General features: G+C 40.7%; 1 protein-coding gene across 1 annotated transcript in view; it reads right to left on the bottom strand.

The window, feature by feature from the left end:
* Window positions 1-21,907, bottom strand: part of LOC306932996 (uncharacterized protein) — a gene marked incomplete at its 3' end in the record, with an annotated part of 47,110 nt that extends 25,203 nt beyond the window's left edge. The window contains exons 1-3 of the mRNA XM_079514966.1: window positions 21,796-21,907; window positions 11,996-12,401; window positions 8,898-9,635 (exon numbers count right to left, since the gene is read on the bottom strand). Of these exons, the coding sequence (XP_079371092.1) occupies window positions 8,898-9,635; window positions 11,996-12,341 (1,084 nt within the window). The 5' untranslated portion in view covers window positions 12,342-12,401; window positions 21,796-21,907. The remainder of the gene's footprint in view (window positions 1-8,897; window positions 9,636-11,995; window positions 12,402-21,795) is intronic.
* Between the last annotated feature and the right edge of the window lie 352 nt (window positions 21,908-22,259).

Below are 22,259 nucleotides of genomic sequence, written 5' to 3'. Positions count from 1 at the left end.
TTCTACATTGCCAAAGCATACATACAACAAATCAAATGTCAACATTTGTCAACAAGCAATACAGTAACAATTAAAATAATAATCAAATAAAACGAATAAACAAACAGAACAGCAACTTAAAGACCCTGTTCAGCCAGATATACCTGCTGCCAAAAATGTGCATTTGGACTGTTCTCCAGTCTCTCTCTCTCTCTCTCTCTCTCAAGGTCAAGGTTTCTTTATTTTGTCTCCCGAGGGAGACATTTGTCTTGGACCGTAAGGGCATACAGATACAATACAATACAATACAATACAATACAATACACAATACAAGACAACAAAGGCACAGTGACCCGTACAACATTAAAATACCACACACCACCATACCTAGTGCAAAAGAGGGGAAGAACATCACCATGGCCCTCTGCAAGGACTCTGTTAAGGAGTGTGATTGACAGAGGGACAACGGAATGCTTGTACCTATTATACTTGCACGCATGGACCTCGATCGTACCTCTTACTGTACCTGATGACATTAGCCATCAGGGTATAGTACATGGGAGGGGTCAGGGTCGACTACTATCCACTACAAAGGTACAACACACTGATGTAACGTTAATGTATATATTCTAATTATATCTGCTATAGCAGTGCACCCTGAGCTGGAATCGAACCCTGATCTCCAACTCAGCAGAGCAGGCAGGCAACATTAAATGAAATGAAATGAAATCTATATTTACCCAGGGTATCTGGGCTAAGCTCAAGAACTTGTTTCCAGCCAGGCCCTGCTCATAGAACACATTTCATCGTAGTGGTTGATGCCTTGTTCAAGGGCATTTCAGCGGTGGTAATTAGGCCACGTAGCCAAGAGAGCTATAGCTCCCTTTGGAGGAGCGAGTTAAATTATCATTACTGCTGCTAGTATTAACTACTGCTTGTTTAGGATACACTTACAAGTTACAATATTATTACTGCTGCTAGTATTAACTACTGCTTGTTTAGGATACACTTACAAGTTACAATATTATTACTGCTGCTAGTATTAACTACTGCTTGTTTAGGATACACTTACAAGTTACAATATTATTACTGCTGCTAGTATTAACTACTGCTTGTTTAGGATACACTTACAAGTTACAATATTATTACTGCTGCTAGTATTAACTACTGCTTGTTTAGGATACACTTACAAGTTACAATAGTATTACTGCTGCTAGTATTAACTACTGCTTGTTTAGGATACACTTACAAGTTACAATATTATTACTGCTGCTAGTATTAACTACTGCTTGTTTAGGCTAGGCCTACGTGTATTACAAACAAGCAGATATGAGAGAAATACGACTCGTGAATTTTATTGTTTCCATGTTGGAAAAAAAAAAGGAGTCAATAATAAACTATAAACGTAACGTAGTAAAAACAATTGGGTGAATCAGTTAATCTTACCTGCTGTGTTTCAGGGTTGAGCTGCTTAACGACGACGCTGTTTTCGAACGAAACCTTTTAGTTTTCTTTGTATATTAATTAAAGTGTCAACAAACACTCACACCAACGCTCATAGGGTTGTGAACATGCGCAGTCTAGCACTGCTGCTGCTGAAAGCGTGCACGGTGCACATACCATAGACGGCCGCTAGGGGGAGCCATGGTACTGTGTAATACAGTGGAACAGCTATACTGTGATCTCATCAAAGTCTAACTTCACTGAATCATTTTAAATATAAACTTATAATATAGAAACCATTTGATGGATCAAATATAACAGTTCAAAATGTCTTCAACTCTTACACCCACACACATCACACATAGGCCTACACTTATTTTTTTCTACCAATTACTTACTTACTTACTACTGTCTGTGTATTCATTGTTGTATTATTTATGATGCCACTTTGTTACTTTGTTAGATTTGTATGATTTATTTGTATGTTTGTAGTTAAATGCAGTGAGATTAACCTTATAAACCCCACTGGGTTTTCTAAATCTCACCTGCACAAACCTACAATATGTTGTTCCAAATGTGTTGATTTAAAACGTGTAAATGAAAATTGAAAAATAATATTCCTAATGCATCATAGCAAATACACAATAACAAAAAAAAGGCCACTTTAATGGCCAGTGCAGCGGCACGCACCGTGGTTCAGTGTGTGTCTGTGTGAGAGTGAGAACGGAGTTCAATGGACTTATCGCCGAAATAAAGGATTTATGTAGCTCACGTTAGACTGTTAATGTTCCATTGCCATATCATTCTAATGGATTCCATTTCCAGTGCAGAACGTTTCAACTAACCCCTGGCATATTTCCTAACAGCTTCATCATTAAACAAATGGAGGGGATGCCTGTGGATGACTGTGGCTCAGGAGGTAGAGCAGGTCGTCCAATGATCCATGGGTCGGCGGTTCGAATCCCGGCTCCTCCTGTCTACATGTCGAAGTGTCCTTGGGCAAGACAAATTGCTCCCAATGTGCTGGTTGGTACCTTGCATGGCTTCCGCCGCAATCGGTGTATGAATGTGTCCTGGAGGTCCTGATCCAGGAGGCAGAGAAGGAGGAGAAAAGGCACGAGGAGCTGATGGGAGAGACGATTTGTCGACACTTTTGAAAAGATGGTGGATAAGATGTAGCCTTATTATAATGTTTCTTTGTTAAGTGGGTTAATATATATTGATATAGTTTTTTTTTAATTATTATTATTTGCCTAGAATATTGTCTATACATGCATTCATGAATCCACTTGGTGACCGGCTGTCGGTATTGAGCAAATGTTGTTTGATAGGGGTTTATGTGTGTGTGTGTGTAGACAATAGACAAAATGTAGCGAAGATAATTCTTTTCTGACTCCCGAGTAATGCCCAGTAATGTTTATTTAATTTATTCAGTTTTCTAATCTGGGCCAAGACATGTATTAAAAAAATCACACCTGTGTGAACTGAGTGGTGCAAGGTCTTATATAGTCTGATCGATCAGCTATGTCAGTGACGTCACACACTAACCATAGTAACCGTGCTCATGACCCCACGTACAGGTACACACATACATACAGACAAAGCTGGTTGTTGGAGTGGTTTGCACCACTCAAAAATGATTGCAGGAACCCTTGTGTGACATGTCCTTAATAAAGGATCTGGAAAGTATATTAATTGCCATTGACGTTAAGAGCCATGTGAAAGGATGTGACCAGATATGCTGGTTTACCTTGTGTACAATCGAGGTCCTTTAAAGTGCCAAATCGGAATCCTGCTATACTGAACAGTAGAATAGAGTAATATTTCTTTATAGTTTACTGAATATTTCAATTCTACTCTATTTCAACACAGAACTATATAAAATATGATGTAATTGGATGATCAATCTTCCTACAGATTGTTTCTCCCCTAATGAGGGGAGTAAATACAGTCATGTATGAGGCTGTTTCTAACTCCCCTAATGCGGGGAGAGGGGGGGGGGGGGGGGGGGGGCTATAGTTGTTGAGTACTTAACAAACTTACTACAACTAAAAGTACAAGTGGTTTCCGATTATATTTAAATGGCCAAAGTTTCGAACTTCCCTAATGAACATTCCACAGAAAGAGGCAATCAAAGCTCATTTTAGGTGAGGTGCGGCGTGGGCTCCGCTCAGTAGGATACAACAGCAGTGACTACACATAGATGTGTGTGGGGAGGACTTCATTGGCATGCAGACTAAATTGGGGAGGGTGGGGGTAAAACTTTATTGGCTACTGCAAATATTATTTTCAGATATATTCATTTCCGCAGGTAAAGTATGATGTAATACATTTAACAGGTCAAACCAATCAGACAAGTATTTATCTTAATGAATACACATACAAATGTATTAAAGCTGCTATAAGCAATATGTCGAAATCTTAATGACTTTTTTTTTTTTTTAATTCAGACAGCCAGCAATGTGTAGAACGCTCCCAAACAAAATGTAGTCTCTGTGACACATCTAGGGGCCGCAATCTGCATTCAAAGATGTTCCTAGAAGCTTTGTCATTGGTCGAGAAAAAAAACGGTCAAAATGATTAACCAATCAAGAAGCAGACAGGCAAATCGACCAATGACAAAGCTTCTAGGAAAAATCTCTGAATGCAGATTGCGGCCCCTAGATGTGTCACAGAGAATAAATCTTTTTTGGGAGTGTTCTACCCATTGCTGGCTGTCTGGAAAGAAAAAAAGGTCATTCAAATTTTGACATTATTGCTTATAGCTGCTTTAATCGAACCAATGCATTGGAGAGAGGAAAAAAAAACATTTAAAACATATTAGTAACAATTTAGTCATTTCTATGTTATATTGATTGGACATAACAGCAACAGAGTTCAGTCAAACACGGATTCCAAAAGGGAGAACACAAAAAATAAGTCCTTATGGTCTTGTTTCCTTTCAGGCCCAATGCAATCAATTCATAGACATGACATGAAGAATAACAAAAATCACACTTGTGTGAAGTGAGGGGTGCTCTTATCATCATACATCACATTCCATGCTCAGCCAATCAAATCATCACAAATGTCATTCAAGCCAATCACTTTTTATCCTCAATATGTCAACCAGCCAATCAAATCATCGCTATAGGATGATGATCAGCCAATCAAATCATCGTGTTTGTGTACACACAGACACAGCTGGTGCCCCTCAACAACAATTCAATATCATCAATAACAACAACAAAATATATCATTACAGGAAAGAAATCACTAATTATGTACAAAAAAACAATATATGTACAGAGTGGGGAACACGTTAGGAGGGGGGTGATCACCTTATTTCTTTCCCATGTTCGTATATATACGTACCGCGACGCTAGGGGACGCTATATCCCAGGTCCATATATATACGTACACCAACGCTAGGGGACGCTATATCCCAGGTCCGTATATATACGTACAACGACGCTAGGGGACGCTATATCCCAGGTCCGTATATATACGTACACCGGCGCTAGGGGACGCTATATCCCAGGTCCGTATATATACGTACACCGACGCTAGGGGACGCCATATCCCAGGTCCGTATATATACACGTACACCGACGCTAGGGGACGCTATATCCCAGGTCCGTAGATATACACGTACACCGACGCTAGGGGACGCCATATCCCAGGTCCGTATATATACGTACACAGACGCTAGGGGACGCTATATCCCAGGTCCGTAGATATACACGTACACCGACGCTAGGGGACGCCATATCCCAGGTCCGTATATATACGTACACCAACGCTAGGGGACGCTATATCCCAGGTCCGTATATATACGTACACCGGCGCTAGGGGACGCTATATCCCAGGTCCGTATATATACGTACACCGGCGCTAGGGGACGCCATATCCCAGGTCCGTATATATACGTACACCGACGCTAGGGGACGCTATATCCCAGGTCCGTATATATACGAACGCCGACGCTAGGGGACGCTATATCCCAGGTCCGTATATATACGTACACCGACGCTAGGGGACGCTATATCCCAGGTCCGTATATATACGTACCCCGACGCTAGGGGACGCTATATCCCAGGTCCGTATATATATGTACCCCGACGCTAGGGGACGCCATATCCCAGGTCCGTATATATACGTACACCGACGCTAGGGGACGCTATATCCCAGGTCCGTATATATACACGTACACCGACGCTAGGGGACGCCATATCCCAGGTCCGTATATATACGTACACCGGCGCTAGGGGACGCTATATCCCAAGTCCGTATATATACACGTACACCGACGCTAGGGGACGCTATATCCCAGGTCCGTATATATACGTACACCGGCGCTAGGGGACGCTATATCCCAGGTCCGTATATATACACGTACACCGACGCTAGGGGACGCCATATCCCAGGTCCGTATATATACACGTACACCGACGCTAGGGGACGCTATATCCCAGGTCCGTATATATATATACGTACACCGATGCTAGGGGACGCCATATCCCAGGTCCGTATATTTACGCCAACGTATATTCTGCCTATATAATGGTTGAGTCCCAGCGCTGCGTTTAACATTGGTCCGGTTCCTATGGCAAAAAAACTATAGCCATCCTTGCTCTAGAAAGTGCCAATGTTTCCATCTAGACCACCGGATAATCAGCAAAGACCTCCGAACATCGCGCGTTTTATCCAAACCACGGAGAGCTCTGTAGATTTCGAGTTATTTAGCTTTTTAGTCAGCCTGTATAATGGGATGCGGCCGGGGGCACGGTTGCGCAACTCGGTCTAGGATAGCTAAAGAAGGAAAGGCCAAGCCAAAATAATAATGAAAAAATAGAAATCAGCGATCCGGTTTGATATCAATAATAAAGCTTATAAGACGGAGCATTACGCCAGATGCGGAAGCTAGTTAGATTCCTTATGGCGGAGCGTTACGTCACAAGCAGTAACTCTGTTGAAGTGAACGCGTATGGTGGCACTGGGAACTGGGGGTTGTGCTAACAGTTAGCCACAATAAATGAGTTAAAGGAGAAGTGATCATTTCCTCTCCATTGGGCCTGCTGAAAGGTGGACTTTTGTTTGCCTGTTTTAAAAAAATGTAAGTGATTTTTTTTAGGGAAGGGGTCAGGGCATTCCACGCCTGGGTGGCTGTGCTGTAGAAGGAGAATTTACGCATATTTGTTTTGAAAAATAGGAGCAGTATGATAATCCATAATATTGTCCTTGTCTATCGACCTCCCTACGAACATACAGCTGTTTACTTTGATCCTCCCAGTGAGCTCATTTATAGTGGAAACTTTCTTCTTTTTTTTATCCCATGCAATGGTGTCTTAGCAAGTGACCCGAGTAAAGCAAAGCAAAGCAAAGTTCTTTGTTTACCCAGGGTAAGTGGACTAAGCTCGAGATGCTTGTTTACAGCCACGCCCTGCTCATAGAACATTTCATGGTTGGGGTTCAATGCCTTGCTCAAGGGCACTTCAGCGGTGGTAATTTTAACGTGCCGGTCCGGGGATTCGAACTGGCGACCTTCCGGTATCAAGACCGCTCCGCAAACCGTTCGGCCACCGCTGCCAGTCATTTAGACTTTGGTCACACCGTTTAAAGTGGAGTGTATAAAGGGGTGTAATGATATAGTAACTGTATAGAAATATCAATTTTAATTCAAATAAATCGTAAAAAGTATATTGAAATGTAAACAGCAAATAACGTATAGTATATTTTTGCAATGGAAATAATTGGTATGGAATAGTTGTGTAAATAATGTAAATAATCAATGAAATCAATACTAAATACTTGTGCATTGTATTTAGCAATTTTAAGAAGAAAAAAGAAAAAGAAGGGTTTAATTACTTTTCCATTCCATATCTTGTCTGAATGTCTGTCTGTCAGAAACACCGCCGTATCTCCTCATCGCCTGCACCAATCGCTCCAACTTTTCACACAGGCATTGACCATAATAATATGGAGGGTAAGGGCTAGTAGCTACAACTGGTCGATCGATAAATGTGTGTATTCACTGTGTTCATGTCAAGGCGTGGGTTTGCCCATATGTGTTGTTTAGTTTAGTTTTTTAGTTTAGTTTAGTTTATTTGATCATCCTTCAGTTTCAGATACAATATTTAAAGACAATGAATGGAAGCTGTTACAAAAACAAAACAACAAATACAATGTCCATCTATTTGCCAGACTTATTTATATCCAGAAAAAAAAATATTTCCCCTAAAAAACCTCCACTGTCCACACGTTTCACACATATTTAATATATTTGTTAAATAGTTACTGTATCGATTTCAAATCATTTAATTGAACGTCATAATGAACCAATATCATATCGTCAACTATGTATTGTGATACGTATCTTATCGCTGTTCAAATGTATCGTTACACCCCTATTGGAAAGGTTTTTCTCCAGTGTGGACACGCTGGTGTTTCTCCAGGTTATCTGACTTACTGAAACTCTTGTCACAATGTTTACATTGGAAAGGTTTTTCTCCAGTGTGGACACGCTGGTGTGCCTTCAGGTTATATGACTGTCTGAAACTCTTGTTACAATGTTTACATTGGAATGGTTTTTCTCCTGTGTGGACACGAAGGTGTGTCTTCAGGTTACCTGACTGACTGAAACTCTTGTTACAATATATACATTTAAATGTTTTTTCTCCAGTGTGGACACGAAGGTGTGTTTTCAGATGATGAGGTAAAACTCTTGTCACAATGTTTACATTGGAAAGGTTTTTCACCAGTGTGGATACGCTGGTGTGTTTTCAGGTGACCTGACCGACTGAAACTCTTGTCACAATGTTTACATTGGTAAGGTTTTTCTCCTTTGTGGACACGTATGTGTGTCTTCAGTTTAACTAACATACTGAAACTCTTGTTACAATGTTTACATTGGAAAGGTTTTTCTCCAGTATGGATACGCTGGTGTGTTTTCAGGTGACCTAACCGAATGAAACTCTTGTTACAATGTTTACATTGGAATGGTTTTTCTCCAGTGTGGATATACTGGTGTCTCTTCAGGTTATCTGACTTACTGAAGCTCTTGTCACAATGTCTACATTGGAAAGGTTTTTCTCCTGTATGGACACGCTGGTGTTTTTTCAGGGAATCTGAAACTGCAAAACTCTTGTTACAATGTTTACATTGGAATGTTTTTTCTCCAGTGTGGACACGAAGGTGTGTCTTCAGGTTACCTAACCGACTGAAACTCTTGTTACAATGTTTACATTGGAATGGTTTTTCTCCTGTGTGGATACGCTGGTGTGTATTCAGAGAAGATGATAAGGTAAAGCTCTTGTCACAATGTTTACATTGGAATGTTTTTTCTCCTGTGTGGACACGAAGGTGTGTCTTCAGTTGACTTGACCGACTAAAACTCTTATCACAAAGTTTACATTGGAATGGTTTTTCATCTGTGTGGATACGCTGGTGTGACTTCAGTGTACCTGACTGTCTGAAACTCTTGTCACAATGTTTACATTGATAAGGTTTTTCTCCAGTGTGGATATACTGGTGTGTCTTCAGGTTATATGACTGTCTGAAACTCTTGTTACAATGTTTACATTGGAAAGGTTTTTCTCCAGTGTGGACACGAAGGTGTGTCTTCAGGGAATCTGACCCACTGAAACTCTTGTCACAATGTTTACATTGGAAAGGTTTTTCTCCAGTGTGGACATGCAGGTGTGTCTTCAGGTTAACCAACGCACTGAAACTCTTGTTACAATCTTTACATTGGAATGGTTTTTCTCCAGTGTGGACATGCTGGTGTGTCTTCAGGTCAACCAACGCACTGAAACGCTTGTCACAATATTTACATTGATAAGGTTTTTCTCCAGTGTGGACACGAAGGTGTGTCTTCAGAGAACCAGAGTAACTGAAACTCTTGTCACGCCATTCGTCATCATCGTCTTCACTTGTCTCCTCCCAATCATCACTGTCTTCAGTGACTTCAGTGTCAGATTCAAGTTCACCTTCAACTTCAGAGCAGTGGGAAGATATGTCTTCTTCTTCATCATCATCATTTTCATCGTCACCTTTCACTGCTAGTAATGTCAACGTTGACCCAACAGGTTCCTCTGGTCTTTGAAGTAGTTGCTCTTTAAGTTCCTCCTGTTCTTCTTTAATGTGTGGAGGCTCTGGTTCCTCCTGGAGCAGACTGGGGCTCCTCTCCTGTTTAGAAGAAACCTCCTCTTTACACACAGCCATGTGCAGGATGTCTAGGAGCAGAAACATAACATGATGGTCAACACTGGATTCCTAAAATGTAAATCTATTTTTCTTCCATGTTCCATGTACAAAATGAGCTATTACCTACCAAGATAAGATTGACTAAACCGTTATTAACTACAGGTTACTACAGTTCTGAAAGTTTTAGCAAGATTTTAGCAAAATACTAAAAAAGTTACTTGAAGTCATATATTTAGTTACTTTAACACCAAAATGAATAATGATGTTACAGCAAATATTTCATTTGAATCATGAAATTCTGAAACAATTTAAAGCAGAGATAACGTGCATTTTAAAACTGTTTTTAATATTTAATATCATATTGTCTATGTCCCTCAAAATTATTTCTAATGGTTTGAGCCTCAATCACCACTCTGATATAACCAGTCCTTGTCATTTCTTTCTGGACTTTGAAAGCAGTTTTAGCTGCTGGTGGTGCAAGGAAGGTGCAAGGAAGCTTTGAGAAGGAAGATAAGTGGTCACGTGACTGTGCTGCACCATGACACTTTCATGGACACTTTCATGGGAGCCAAACTACACCCGGAAGTTGCAGAATGCTCAGTGACCAGCTCATGAACAAACATTATTTATGAATGACAGACCTTTTGTAAAGTAATCACTTCTGGAAAATAACAGAAGACATGTAACACATTATTGTCTGCTGTGTTGCTTTTCGATGTGTACAATGTGTATTTTTATAGAGGTATGGTATCTAAAGAGCACAAAGTACCTTTCTGAACGTACCAAGTATCGCAAGACTTCCCACAGCTTCCTGTCTGGCAGCCAAATATCGCGATACTTCGGAGCCAGAAACGATACCTGCTGCTGTTTAGATCCTCAGATGAAATTATATACTGTGCACTCTGTGCACATCGAAAAGTAAGTGATTAGAAAACAACCTGTGATATGTCTTCATTTATATTCCTGAACCGATTATATGACAACGGTCTCAATGGTTCATAAATAATGTTTGTTATGAGCTGGTCCAGCCAGGTCCATTCACTGCCATGTATTCATTGCACTTCCGGTGTGAGTTTGGCGGAGCCCAGTCACGTGACCACTTCTCTTCCTTCTCAGAGCTTCCTTGAGGTGGTGGGGGTGCTGATATGCAGATTATTTAATATTTGAGTCATTATAATACTGATGCTAGATAAAAGTAGGCTTGTTTCGATTCCATGGCAGCTTGGAAAATCAACAATGGCGGACATTGTAAACAAAGTGGAAATGCAAATTTGGAACGGAAGACTGAAGAGGTGGAATTATACAAAGTAGGGTGACATTGATGACATCACGATGAGGACCAAATCAGTTTAGCTGTTCCTGAGAGCAATTTCCATTAAAGCCCCCATATATGAAAGCCTGATTGTTCAAAATTGGTTATTTGTGGGGATAGAAAACACATATGGGAGCCCCAAAAACACAAAAGGAATTGAAAAAGTTGAATTTTATGTTATAGGTCCTTATTATTTAAATTATACTTCACACCCAAGCTCTAATTTGGAAGCAAATGAGTCACAGTGCATGACGTTATGAAACATAAGCACTTCTGACAATGAAAGCTTGAAATGTGGACCGATGGTAGCTTTAACAATCTATGTAAAAGATTTCCACTGCATAGCTCTGTACGTCTGGAAATAGGTCTGTGAGTCTGTGAATCTGTCTGCGACATTGTGGCAGCCCTACAGAACAGAACATATGAACCCATTAAGACCAGGAACACATCTGTGTCACCTTAGCTTTTAACCGTTATTTTTTTAACTGAAATCTTTGCTTCTGGGGCTCCCTGGAACAAAATGTTTTCAGATGTGGTCGGCGGCCAAATACAGATAGTGTAAAGGCAACCGAATAACAAAAAGATGCCAGTGAGGGATATGGTGTGAATGAAGCTCTTTCCAACGCGTGGTGGTGTTGACAGTAAATCAGATCTTGTTGTGTGCATTTGAAGGGTTTTATTTTGATTGCAGGATATCATAACAGAAACCGGGTACTTAACTGTGACTTAAACAATAAACTGGTGTTGCAAAATAAACCAAGATTGGCTGAACCCACCTATGCCCAGGTTGTCATAGCAACTTCACAATAAGTTACCCACAGCATAAAATCATCAAATTGGCTGCAACTGATAGTGTTGGAGCTGCTTGACATTTCTCTTCTTTTAACTCTATAATTGTGGCTAGCTGTTAGCATAAACCCCAGTTCCCAGTGCCACCATACGCGTTCACTTTAAAAGACGGAGTTTAGTATTTACGGACATGGCAAAGAAAGAATTAAGAAAACTGTGATGATTTAGAAGACATTTGTAGAATCTGGTCTCAGATCTTAATGGGTTAAAGAAAGGCATGAAACTTACTGAGGTGTGGGTGGTCTTCAACTTCCTGTTTAATAGAAACATCTTCAGCTTCCTGTTTAATAGAAACATCTTCAGCTTCCTGTTTAATAGAAACATCTTCAGCTTCCTGTTTAATAGAAACATCTTCAGCTTCCTGTTTAATAGAAATGTCTTCAGCTTCCTGTTTAATAGAAACATCTTCAGCTTCCTGTTTAATAGAAACATCTTCAGCTTCCTGTTTAATAGAAACATCTTCAGCTTCCTGTTTAATAGAAACATCTTCAGCTTCCTGTTTAATAGAAACTTCTTCAGCTTCCTGTTTGGTTGAGTCAGGAGAGGGCATCTTCACCTGGGAGTGATGCATCATGGTTATTGCAGTTCTTATGAGTCTGGAGAGTTCATCTTCACCTGTAGTCTGGACTCCGGTCTGAAATCAAGTGAATAAGGAAGGACTTTAATAACTGGAGAGTTTTAGTTTTTTTGTATTGGCCTAAAATATTGCCTATATACTTAAATTAATATAATGAATCCACTTGCTGACCGGCTGTCGGAATTGAGCAACTTATTTGTGACTCTTTTTGATACAGAGACAGTCATGGTGGCAAGACTAACTGTTCAGGGGGTTGAGAAAACCTTTTATTTATGTTTTAATCCAAAATGACTCTTCACATACTAGACTCTAGTATGAAAGTAGGCCTGCTTAAAACATAACGTTGTGTAGTAACTACAACTGCAGATCATTTGCAGATGTAAATGTTTGCTTAGACAGGTAATGTATTCACGTCAAATTTAATTGTTCTACTTTCAAATGTTTTATTCTCCCTTCAAATTGAATTGTTCTACTTTCAAATGTTTTTTTTCTCTCTATATATATATATATATACTGACTGAAAAACAATGCTGTATGAGTGAATGCGTGCGAACGCGGGTCCGCAACTGGTTCTGGCCCACAACAAGTGACCTTTTTGCACCTCAAAGACCCTTAAAACAAGGCTCCAGGCTTCCCAAAACAAGCTAGTCAGGCTACTTGGCCTCACTCCCAGAACCCACCTCACCCCTGCCCATTTTCATAGCCTGCCGCTGGACTGGCTTAGGTAGGTAGTATAGTTCCACACTCACTACAGAGGGCCACTATATTTCCACGCTCCTCACTCCAGAGGGCTACTATATTTCCACGCTCACTCCAGAGGGCCACTGTGTTTACATAATACACACTCACTCCAGAGGGCCACTGTGTTTCCACACTCACTCCAGAGGGCCACTATATTTCCACACTCACTCCAGAGGGCCACTGTGTTTCCACACTCACTCCAGAGGGCCACTATATTTCCACACTCACTCCAGAGGGCCACTATATTTCCACACTCACACCAGAGGGCCACTATATTTCCACACTCACCCCAGAGGACCACTATATTTCCACACTCACTCCAGAGGGCCACTATATTTCCACACTCACTCCAGATGGCCACTATTATTTCTAAAATCACCCCAGAGGGCCACTGTATTTCCACACTCACCCCAGAGGGCCACTATATTTCCACACTCACCCCAGAGGGCCACTACATTTCCACATTCACTCCAGCGGGCCAGACATATGGCATATTACTGTTGTAGCAAAAATAGCCGATCTACAAGCTCAAAACTGAGCTTGTAGATCAGCTATTTTTGCTATTATTGGAATTGAAATCCTGAGCTATATACAGCTTTTGTCCCCACACGTCACAATATGCAGGGGTTACAGCAAGAAAAAAAACCCAAGACGGAAAATGATTTTCTTTTGGACGCTGCCATAATGGAGAAACTTCCAACTTCAGTGGTAAATTAAATCTGTGCTACTTTTAAGTCAGAATAACAGGGGGACATCGAATCGAGCACAACAGACTTATAATTGCGCACGGTGTTGCGTGCAGCACATAGCAGATATACAAGCTCACAGCGCGTAGCATTCGTGACACACTGCAAGCTTGCAGATCTGCTATTTACTCTCTGTGCAGCAGTGCGCACGAGTCACAACACCGGCACGCCAACACTTCGGTGTCACCGTGTCGGGTTACATTCAGCAGTGCGTGGTGCATTCTGAGCAGCTGATCGATATATTATTTGAGTGCGAATGGAAGCTTGGTAGTTTGGACTTTGGAGAGATCTCTTGACTAGTAGCAAGTATATGCTGCGTTTTGATGACTTAATGTCATTCACACCGTGGCCATGGCTTCATACACCCCCCACCCCTCTTATTAAATGTTTTTGCAGATTCACACTGATCTCATAAATGGCCAATATGAAGTCCTCAAGACGGAAATCCGTCCCCAGGACGGAGAACTTTAAATTAAGGGAGAAATTAGGTGAAATAGAGACACACGGGGACTACACATTTCACGCCCCCAAATGAGACAGCGTCCCCACTTCCGTTAGAACGGTGTACTGCAGGCCAGCCCATAGAAGTCCATTGAAATTCAACTGTAGTTAGCCTACTTTTAAAATAATATGAAATAAACTGAAGACTATATTGATTTGAATAAAAATATCTTTCCAAATGTATGAAGTGTCTTTGTCAACATATATTGTTGTTTTCTCAATAGAGGATGTATTTCACATTTAATTTACCACTTGAATGAGTTACCCATAATGTTAACGGAGCAGAGGGGAGACGGCAGACAGAGAACCTGTCGCTTTTAAGGGACGTCACTGCCTTTACGAGGATACGAGCGCCGACGTTGAAGAGTGGAATACTCAATAATACATCCCGATCCCGCCTGACTTTGTTATTCATGTCTATATTTTTAACATTTTAATATGTTCTACCTAGGATAAGTTCTTATAATTGGCTCTAATGAGCAAAAATAATTGATAAAAAATAAACTCGGTAACCTAAATGTAGGAAGTAAGTCGACAGTAAAGAACCTAGGGGTTATTATCGATTCAGATCTGAATTTTAATGCGCACATTAATCAAGCTACCAAGACAGCTTTCTTTCATCTTCGAAACATCGCACGTATAAGAGCATATTTATCTTTAGATGATGCTAAAACATTGGTCCATGCTTTTGTTTTTTCGCGTCTCGATTACTGTAATTCCCTCCTCTCGGGCCTGCCAAAGAAGTCAACAGACAGAATCCAACTTGTTCAAAATGCGGCTGCTAGGGTTTTAACCAAAACTAAGATGAGAGATCATATTACTCCAGTTTTACACTCACTACATTGGCTCCCGGTGGTTTTTAGGATTGATTTTAAAATTCTTTTACTTGTTTATAAATCCCTAAACGGTCTTGCACCCTCATACCTCCGCGAATGCCTACCCAGTTACGTTCCTAACCGCCCCCTCAGGTCCTCCACTGCTGGCCTGCTTGAAGTGCCTAACAAAATGTCTACAAAAAAATATGGTGAGGCAGCCTTCTGCTTCTATGGGCCTACAGCCTGGAATCGACTTCCATTTCAACTTAGACACGCACCCTCTGTAGACATTTTTAAAGCTCAACTCAAGACTCACCTTTTTACTCTTGCTTTTAATTGAGTTTTAGTTTTAGTTTTAGTTGAGTTCTCTATTCTGACCTTTTGCGGTGTGCTTTGTTTCTCGTCCATCTATGTTTTTATGCTTTTTTTTGTTGTTTGCTCTTTACCATTGTTTTATCCGTCTAACTGCTTGCCTGTGTTTTATTGCTATTTTTATGTACTGCCCTGTGAAGCACTTTGAGTTGCATTTATGTATGAAAGGTGCTATACAAATAAAGTTTATTATTATTACCGCGGAGCTCCGACGGTGTGTTTTACCGTTGTCAACTTGTTGTATAATTAACTTGGCTGAATACTTGCATGGGAAAATAACCCAGCTAATGGAGGAGTGGCATATCCTGACATTTACAACTACTAGTGAATTCTCCAGATGAGTATTAATAATTAGTCTTGCAAGATGCTGTTTAGATAATTCTCCACAAATACATAGCATATAAAACGAAACACAACAAATATATCTGGGTATTGAAAACCTCAAGGGATGCGACCGTGACGTATATACCGTGCGACCCCTTTAACTTTTGAATCTCTGATGGAGTATATTATAGTACATTGTGGGTTGTATATTTAGATGGCAGGTAGGCTATGTGACATTGAAAAGGACAAATCAAACATATGAGAAACTTTATTAGAACACAAAAAAAATCGCTACAGCCTCAGTAATGGACCAGTGAAATTAGGGTATTTTATGATGCCTCTCATAGGGATTGCATTGACAGCTGCAGTACACCGTTGAAACGGGCCAGAAGTGGGGCCGCTGTCTCATTTGGGGGCGTGAAATTTGTAGTCCCCTTGTGTCTCTATGTCTGCCAAATATGACGTAAATGTAACCAACCAATCACATCAATTCAGTTATTAATGACATGATGTATGATGAATGATGTATAATTGTATGGCGACCATCGGGACAAACTTATTTAGTCGCCGAGAGGCTAAAGCGGGGGAAATGTTTACCTGTCAGACTCGCTGCTTGTAATGAAATCACTTCTCCAAGATCCATGTGTTTCAGCGTTTTGTTCATTTATTAAAGTTTGAAGACAATTCATTTATCAGCATAAAGTGCATAGTGCGACGTGCAAATGACCTATAGGTAGCATAGCGTTGTTACGTTCATAAAGCGATGCGGTCAACAAAGTTGGACTTCTCCCCGTTCACCCCCTCTCCTTCCATTCATGAAACCCGCAGGTAAACAGATGACTTTACTACCTGAACCCCAACACCACGTGACCTAATAGTGAATGAGGTGATCATTAAAACCATAGCAACCCGTCGAGCTGTCTATAGGCTACCTGTCACCAACAATAATGATAGAGCACTTCACACGGGTGTGATTTTTTTGCTATTTTTCAACTGGAATCCTGACTAGTAACAAATAAAGTAATCAAATGCCTTTAATTATAGGTTGTAAGTTAACGTTATAAATAGGGCCGAGACTTTAATGCGTTAATTACGATTAATTAACTACAGAAAAATTAACGCAATTAATCACACTCCTGTTTTCACACCGGAACGTTTCTCACAGGACGGGTTTCAGGGCAGGCAGTCGGACCGCTATAAACGGCGCACCAAACAGCCTCCAATCCATTGCGTGCGGTCAGTCAGACAGACAACAACACACCACCATTCTCAAAGGAATGAAGAAGCCGCTTATCGCCTTTGCCCCGTAAATGGGACATTTAGATTTATCGATAACAGCACGGTTGTGTGCAATAGTGGAGGGGAAGGTTCGATATATGGCGCTGCTACCTCCTTTATAGCTCTATGGCTGCTACACTAACGTTAGCTTCCATGCTAGCTGCTTCAACAACCTGGAAGCTTGAGCGATGCGCTGCAGTGCTTTGGCTTTCACCACATTAATGACAGCACAAAGCTGTCGTGATGCAAAACATACTGAGGCAGCAAGTGTGGATGTCGACACAAGTCCAGCCACACATGGAACCTCTCCTTCTGATATAGAGCTACATTATAGCGGAGTGACGTTCCATATGGGGCCAATGTTAGTGCGACTCAAGCTATGAGTTGAACCCACATCCAAGTCCAACCCACACTCGACCAGACAAAACGGTTATGGCCTATAACTAAAATGTTGGTATTGATAAATCAACAGTGATGTTTTCTAATTGCCATGTTTCCACTGTTCTGGAATTGCTGCCCCAACCCTGTGGAATGCATTGATTCCACTATTTTGATTGATTTTATTCTATCATCTTAGTGCAGTATCAGTATCAATTAAAATAAATGAACAAACAGAACAGCAACTTAATTACCCTGTTAAGCCAGATATACCTGGCTCTTCTGTCCACTGGCTAGTGGCTGTCCCTCAGTTGATGACAACTCCACACGTATTTTGCTGCCAAAAATGTGCATTTGGACTGTTCTCCAGTCTCTCTCTCTCCCCGTACAACATTTAAATACCACACACCACCATACCTAGTGCAAAAGAGGGGAAGAACATCACCTCAAAACCTTCAACCCCTACCCTGTCTGCCCTCTGCAAGGACTCTGTTAAGGAGTGTGATTGACAGAGGGACAAAGGAATGCTTGTACCTATTATACTTGCACGCATGGACCTCGAATAGTGATGATTCAACCAATCAATGTATATATTCTAACGTTTAGCAGTGCAGTGAAATGTACTGTAATTCTGCAAACTGTTAATAAATATTTCAATCAATCAATCAAACCCTGAGCTGGAATCGAACCCTGATCTCCAACTCAGCAGAGCAGGCAGGCAACATTAAGCCACCCAGCCAAAAGAGCTATAGCTCCCTTTGGAGGAGCGAGTTACAATAGTATTACTGCTGCTATAGTATTAACTAAGAGTACTGCTTATTAGTATTAACTACTGCTTGTTTAGGATACACATACAAGTTACAATATTATTACTGCTGCTAGTATTAACGAATACGAGACATCTCACCCCGGTGAGTTGTCTTCACTTTTTGACATGTCGGGGTGAGTTGTCCGGACAGCTCACCCCGGACAGCTCACCCCGGAAAGTGAAGACAGCTCACCCCGGAAAGTGAAGACATCTCACCCCGGTGAGATGTCTTTACTTTCCGGGGTGAGCTGTCTTCACTTTCTGACATTGCGGGGTGAGTTGTCTGTACTTTCCGTGGCACCCATTACAGTAGGCATAATTCAATTTCGGATCTAACTATCGGTTCCTACAGACGTGCGCAGTCACGGCTAATTACTTATTTATTTAACAGTAAAATCCGGTGAAACACTTGTAAGGAGTAGAGCGTCTCTCTCTCTCTCTCTCTCTCTCTCTATGCAGCATTGAGGGGGGGGGGGGTCGTTTGTGGATAATGTTTGCGCTTCAAAGGCAGAGTCTGACGGCTGTACAAAGTTGCTAATTAGGTCACATTCTCACCTAATACTTCGGTAGACTCAAATGCGTATGGGCGGAGAATTTGGATTCTTGCATATTTAATTTGATGCGGTTTGCCTTCACACTGGCTGTGTCAGGCGCAGCAAGGAAACGTAGCAGGGAATTTTATCAATGTGTTCAGAAGCCGATGTTAAAAAATAGACTTTTCACGTAAAGTGAGAGTAACGGATGCAGTGTGTCGTCGGAGACTTACTGTGTGTGTGTGTGTGTGTGTGCGCGCCACTGTTCTTTTTTTTGGGCACATGAACGAGGCACAGCGGAGACGGGAGCACAAAATGATCCGAAGTTTACAATAGTATAGATAGCCTACTCCCAGAGTCCCATTGATGATCCGATCACAATTATTATGCATATTCCATGTTAGCTATACAGTTTATAGATCATGCTGAGCTAAACATGTGTTTTAATTTTGAAGTATTTATATTTAAACAAGATGAAGAAAGTCTCCACTCGGATCCCCACACAGTGACAGACAGACACGCACGACAGACAGACAGAATATTCTGTACACTGCAGTGTTTTTTATGTGTTTCCTTAAGCAATAGATGAATGTGCTCGTCCTCATATTTCGATGAGGGCTTAATTCGGTCTCCTTATTTGACCACGTCACATGATAACGGGACATCTTTGCACTGCGTAAAATGAATATCCCTTCTCCGTCTCCAACTGTGTTTAGCTCCTTATCCGCCACATGATAGTTTGCTTCATTTCCTTTATTTGCTACGGATTGCATTCCCACCTGCACCAAATCGAAATCAAGTGCGCTTGGAAGCGAAGTGAAACCCCCGTTTTTGGGAGGAGTAGAATGCGGTTCTTTGCTGCGCATTAGGATTCGAATGAGCCTTCACACCTGCCAAACGAAGCGAACTTTCGGACAATGATCTTGCTACTGCTAGTTACATTAGCATGTGAGAAAAGTGACAGCCATCTGGAGTAACCAAATTGAGAGGGGTTCAGTTCACATTTCTTCAGAAGTTTGCACACACACACACACACACACACACACACACACACACACACACACACACACACACACACACACAAGCCTTGAATTCATTTAAAGACATTTTCAACAATTTAAGATCTCCATTTTGGCAGGAATATGCTTGGAAGATGGAAACAATGTTGCACATTCATCTAATCATATGGGTAGGCTACTGGGTAGCCTACATACAAACAATAATGTTTGTATTTGTAAGGTTTATTATGCATTTGACCTTGACATACTTAAAGGCGAATTCGACATTTTACTGTGTCATAAATATATTTACATCTGTAGCCTGTAGTTTCTATATTTAAATAAACTACATTACATTTGACCGTACATTTAACTCTTGTGTTATATTCTTGTGAAATATTCAGTAAAGTATAGCTCAAAGGCTACATATTCAGTCACACACACACAAGCCTTGAATTCATGGTGATCTTTTGTTTAAAGACATTTTCAACAATTTAAGATCTCCATTTTGGCAGGAATATGCTTGGAAGATGGAAACAATGTTGCACATTCATCTAATCATATGGGTAGGCTACTGGGTAGCCTACATACAAACAATAATGTTTGTATTTGTAAGGTTTATTATGCATTTGCCGATTTATTTGCTCATTGATTTGCTGCACAAGGAAGCTACCTTGATCGACTTCCAGCTGCGTATGGTGTCAGAGAACAAGCTACGCCGCTACCAGCGAAAGCAGACCAAGGCTACACAGGGCAATCTGGCCCAGTTGTGGAAGGACTTGGAAAGGAACGATCTGACCATCATGGACATGCTAACTCTCGCTTCTGAAGTGAATGCCCCAGTGTGGAGATGAGCACACTGCACTGCACAACTTTTGACCAAAATGGGACAGCACACTGCACTGCACACAGCACAACTTTTTTCTTTCTTTTTGTAGATATGACAACTTTTTAGTGCACAACTTTTGACCAAAATGGGACAGCACACTGCACTGCACACAGCACAACTTTTTTCTTTCTTTTTGTAGATATGACAACTTTTTAGTGTTTTTGTAGCAAACTGATGTTTTTTTTATTTTTTATGGCAACTTTTTACTATATTTTTTAGTTTACATTTTTTCTATACTTAACTTTTTTCTATATTTTTTTGTACAAACTGATGTTTTTCTAAACTTTTGATGTTTACCTTTTTTTTATATTTTTTGTACAAACTGCTGTTTGAACTTTGTTTACAATGTTTCTATATTTAAATAAACTACATTACATTTGACCGTACATTTGACTCTTGTGTTATATTCTTGTGAAATATTCAGTAAAGTATAGCTCAAAGGCTACATATTCAGTCAGACTTTTGGTGAGTTGTCCTGACAACTCACCCCTAAACGTGAAGACATCTCACCCCGAAAGTGGCCAAAAGTGAAGACATCTCACCCCGGAAAGTGAAGACATCTCACCCCTAAAAAAGCAGGGGTGAGATGTCTTCACGTTTAGGGGTGAGTTGTCTGGACAACTCACCAAAAGTGGCTTTAGGGGTGAGTTGTCTTGTTACCGTATTAACTACTGCTTGTTTAGGATACACTTACAAGTTACAATATTATTACTGCTGCTAGTATTAACTACTGCTTGTTTAGGATACACTTACAAGTTACAATATTATTACTGCTGCTAGTATTAACTACTGCTTGTTTAGGATACACTTACAAGTTACAATATTATTACTGCTGCTAGTATTAACTACTGCTTGTTTAGGATACACTTACAAGTTACAATATTATTACTGCTGCTAGTATTAACTACTGCTTGTTTAGGCTAGGCCTACGTGTATTACAAACAAGCAGATATGAGAGAAATACGACTCGTGAATTGTATTGTTCCATGTTAAAACAACAAATGAGTCAATAATATAAACTATAAACGTAACGTAGTCAAAACAATTGGGTGAATCAGTTAATCTTACCTGCTGTGTTTCAGGGTTGAGCTGCTTAACGACGACGCTGTTTTCGAACGAAACCTTTTAGTTTTCTTTGTATATTAATTCAAGTGTCAACAAACACTCACACCAACGCTCATGGGGGTTGTGCACATGCGCAGTCTAGCGCTGCTGCTGCTGGAAGCGTGCACGGTGCACGTACCATAGACGGCCACTAGGGGGAGCCATGGTATAGTGGAACAGCTATAGTATACCATAGCTGGTAACCATTTGATGGATCAAATCTAACAGTTCAAAATGTCTTCCACTCTTCCACCCACACACATCGGCCTAGACTTATTTTTTTCTACCAATTACTTTTTCATATAGGCCTACTGTATCCATTGTTGTATTTATGATGCCACTTTGTTACTTTGTTAGATTTGTATGATTTATTTGTATGTTTGTAGTTAAATGCAGTGAGATTAACCTTATAAACCCCACTGGGTTTT

The sequence above is a fragment of the Electrona antarctica genome, assembly GCF_951216825.1.
Source record: "Electrona antarctica genome assembly, chromosome: 11".
In the NCBI taxonomy this organism is placed as follows: domain Eukaryota; kingdom Metazoa; phylum Chordata; class Actinopteri; order Myctophiformes; family Myctophidae; genus Electrona; species Electrona antarctica.
Note: the sequence above shows the minus strand (reverse complement) of the source record. Positions and strands in the feature narration are given on the sequence as shown.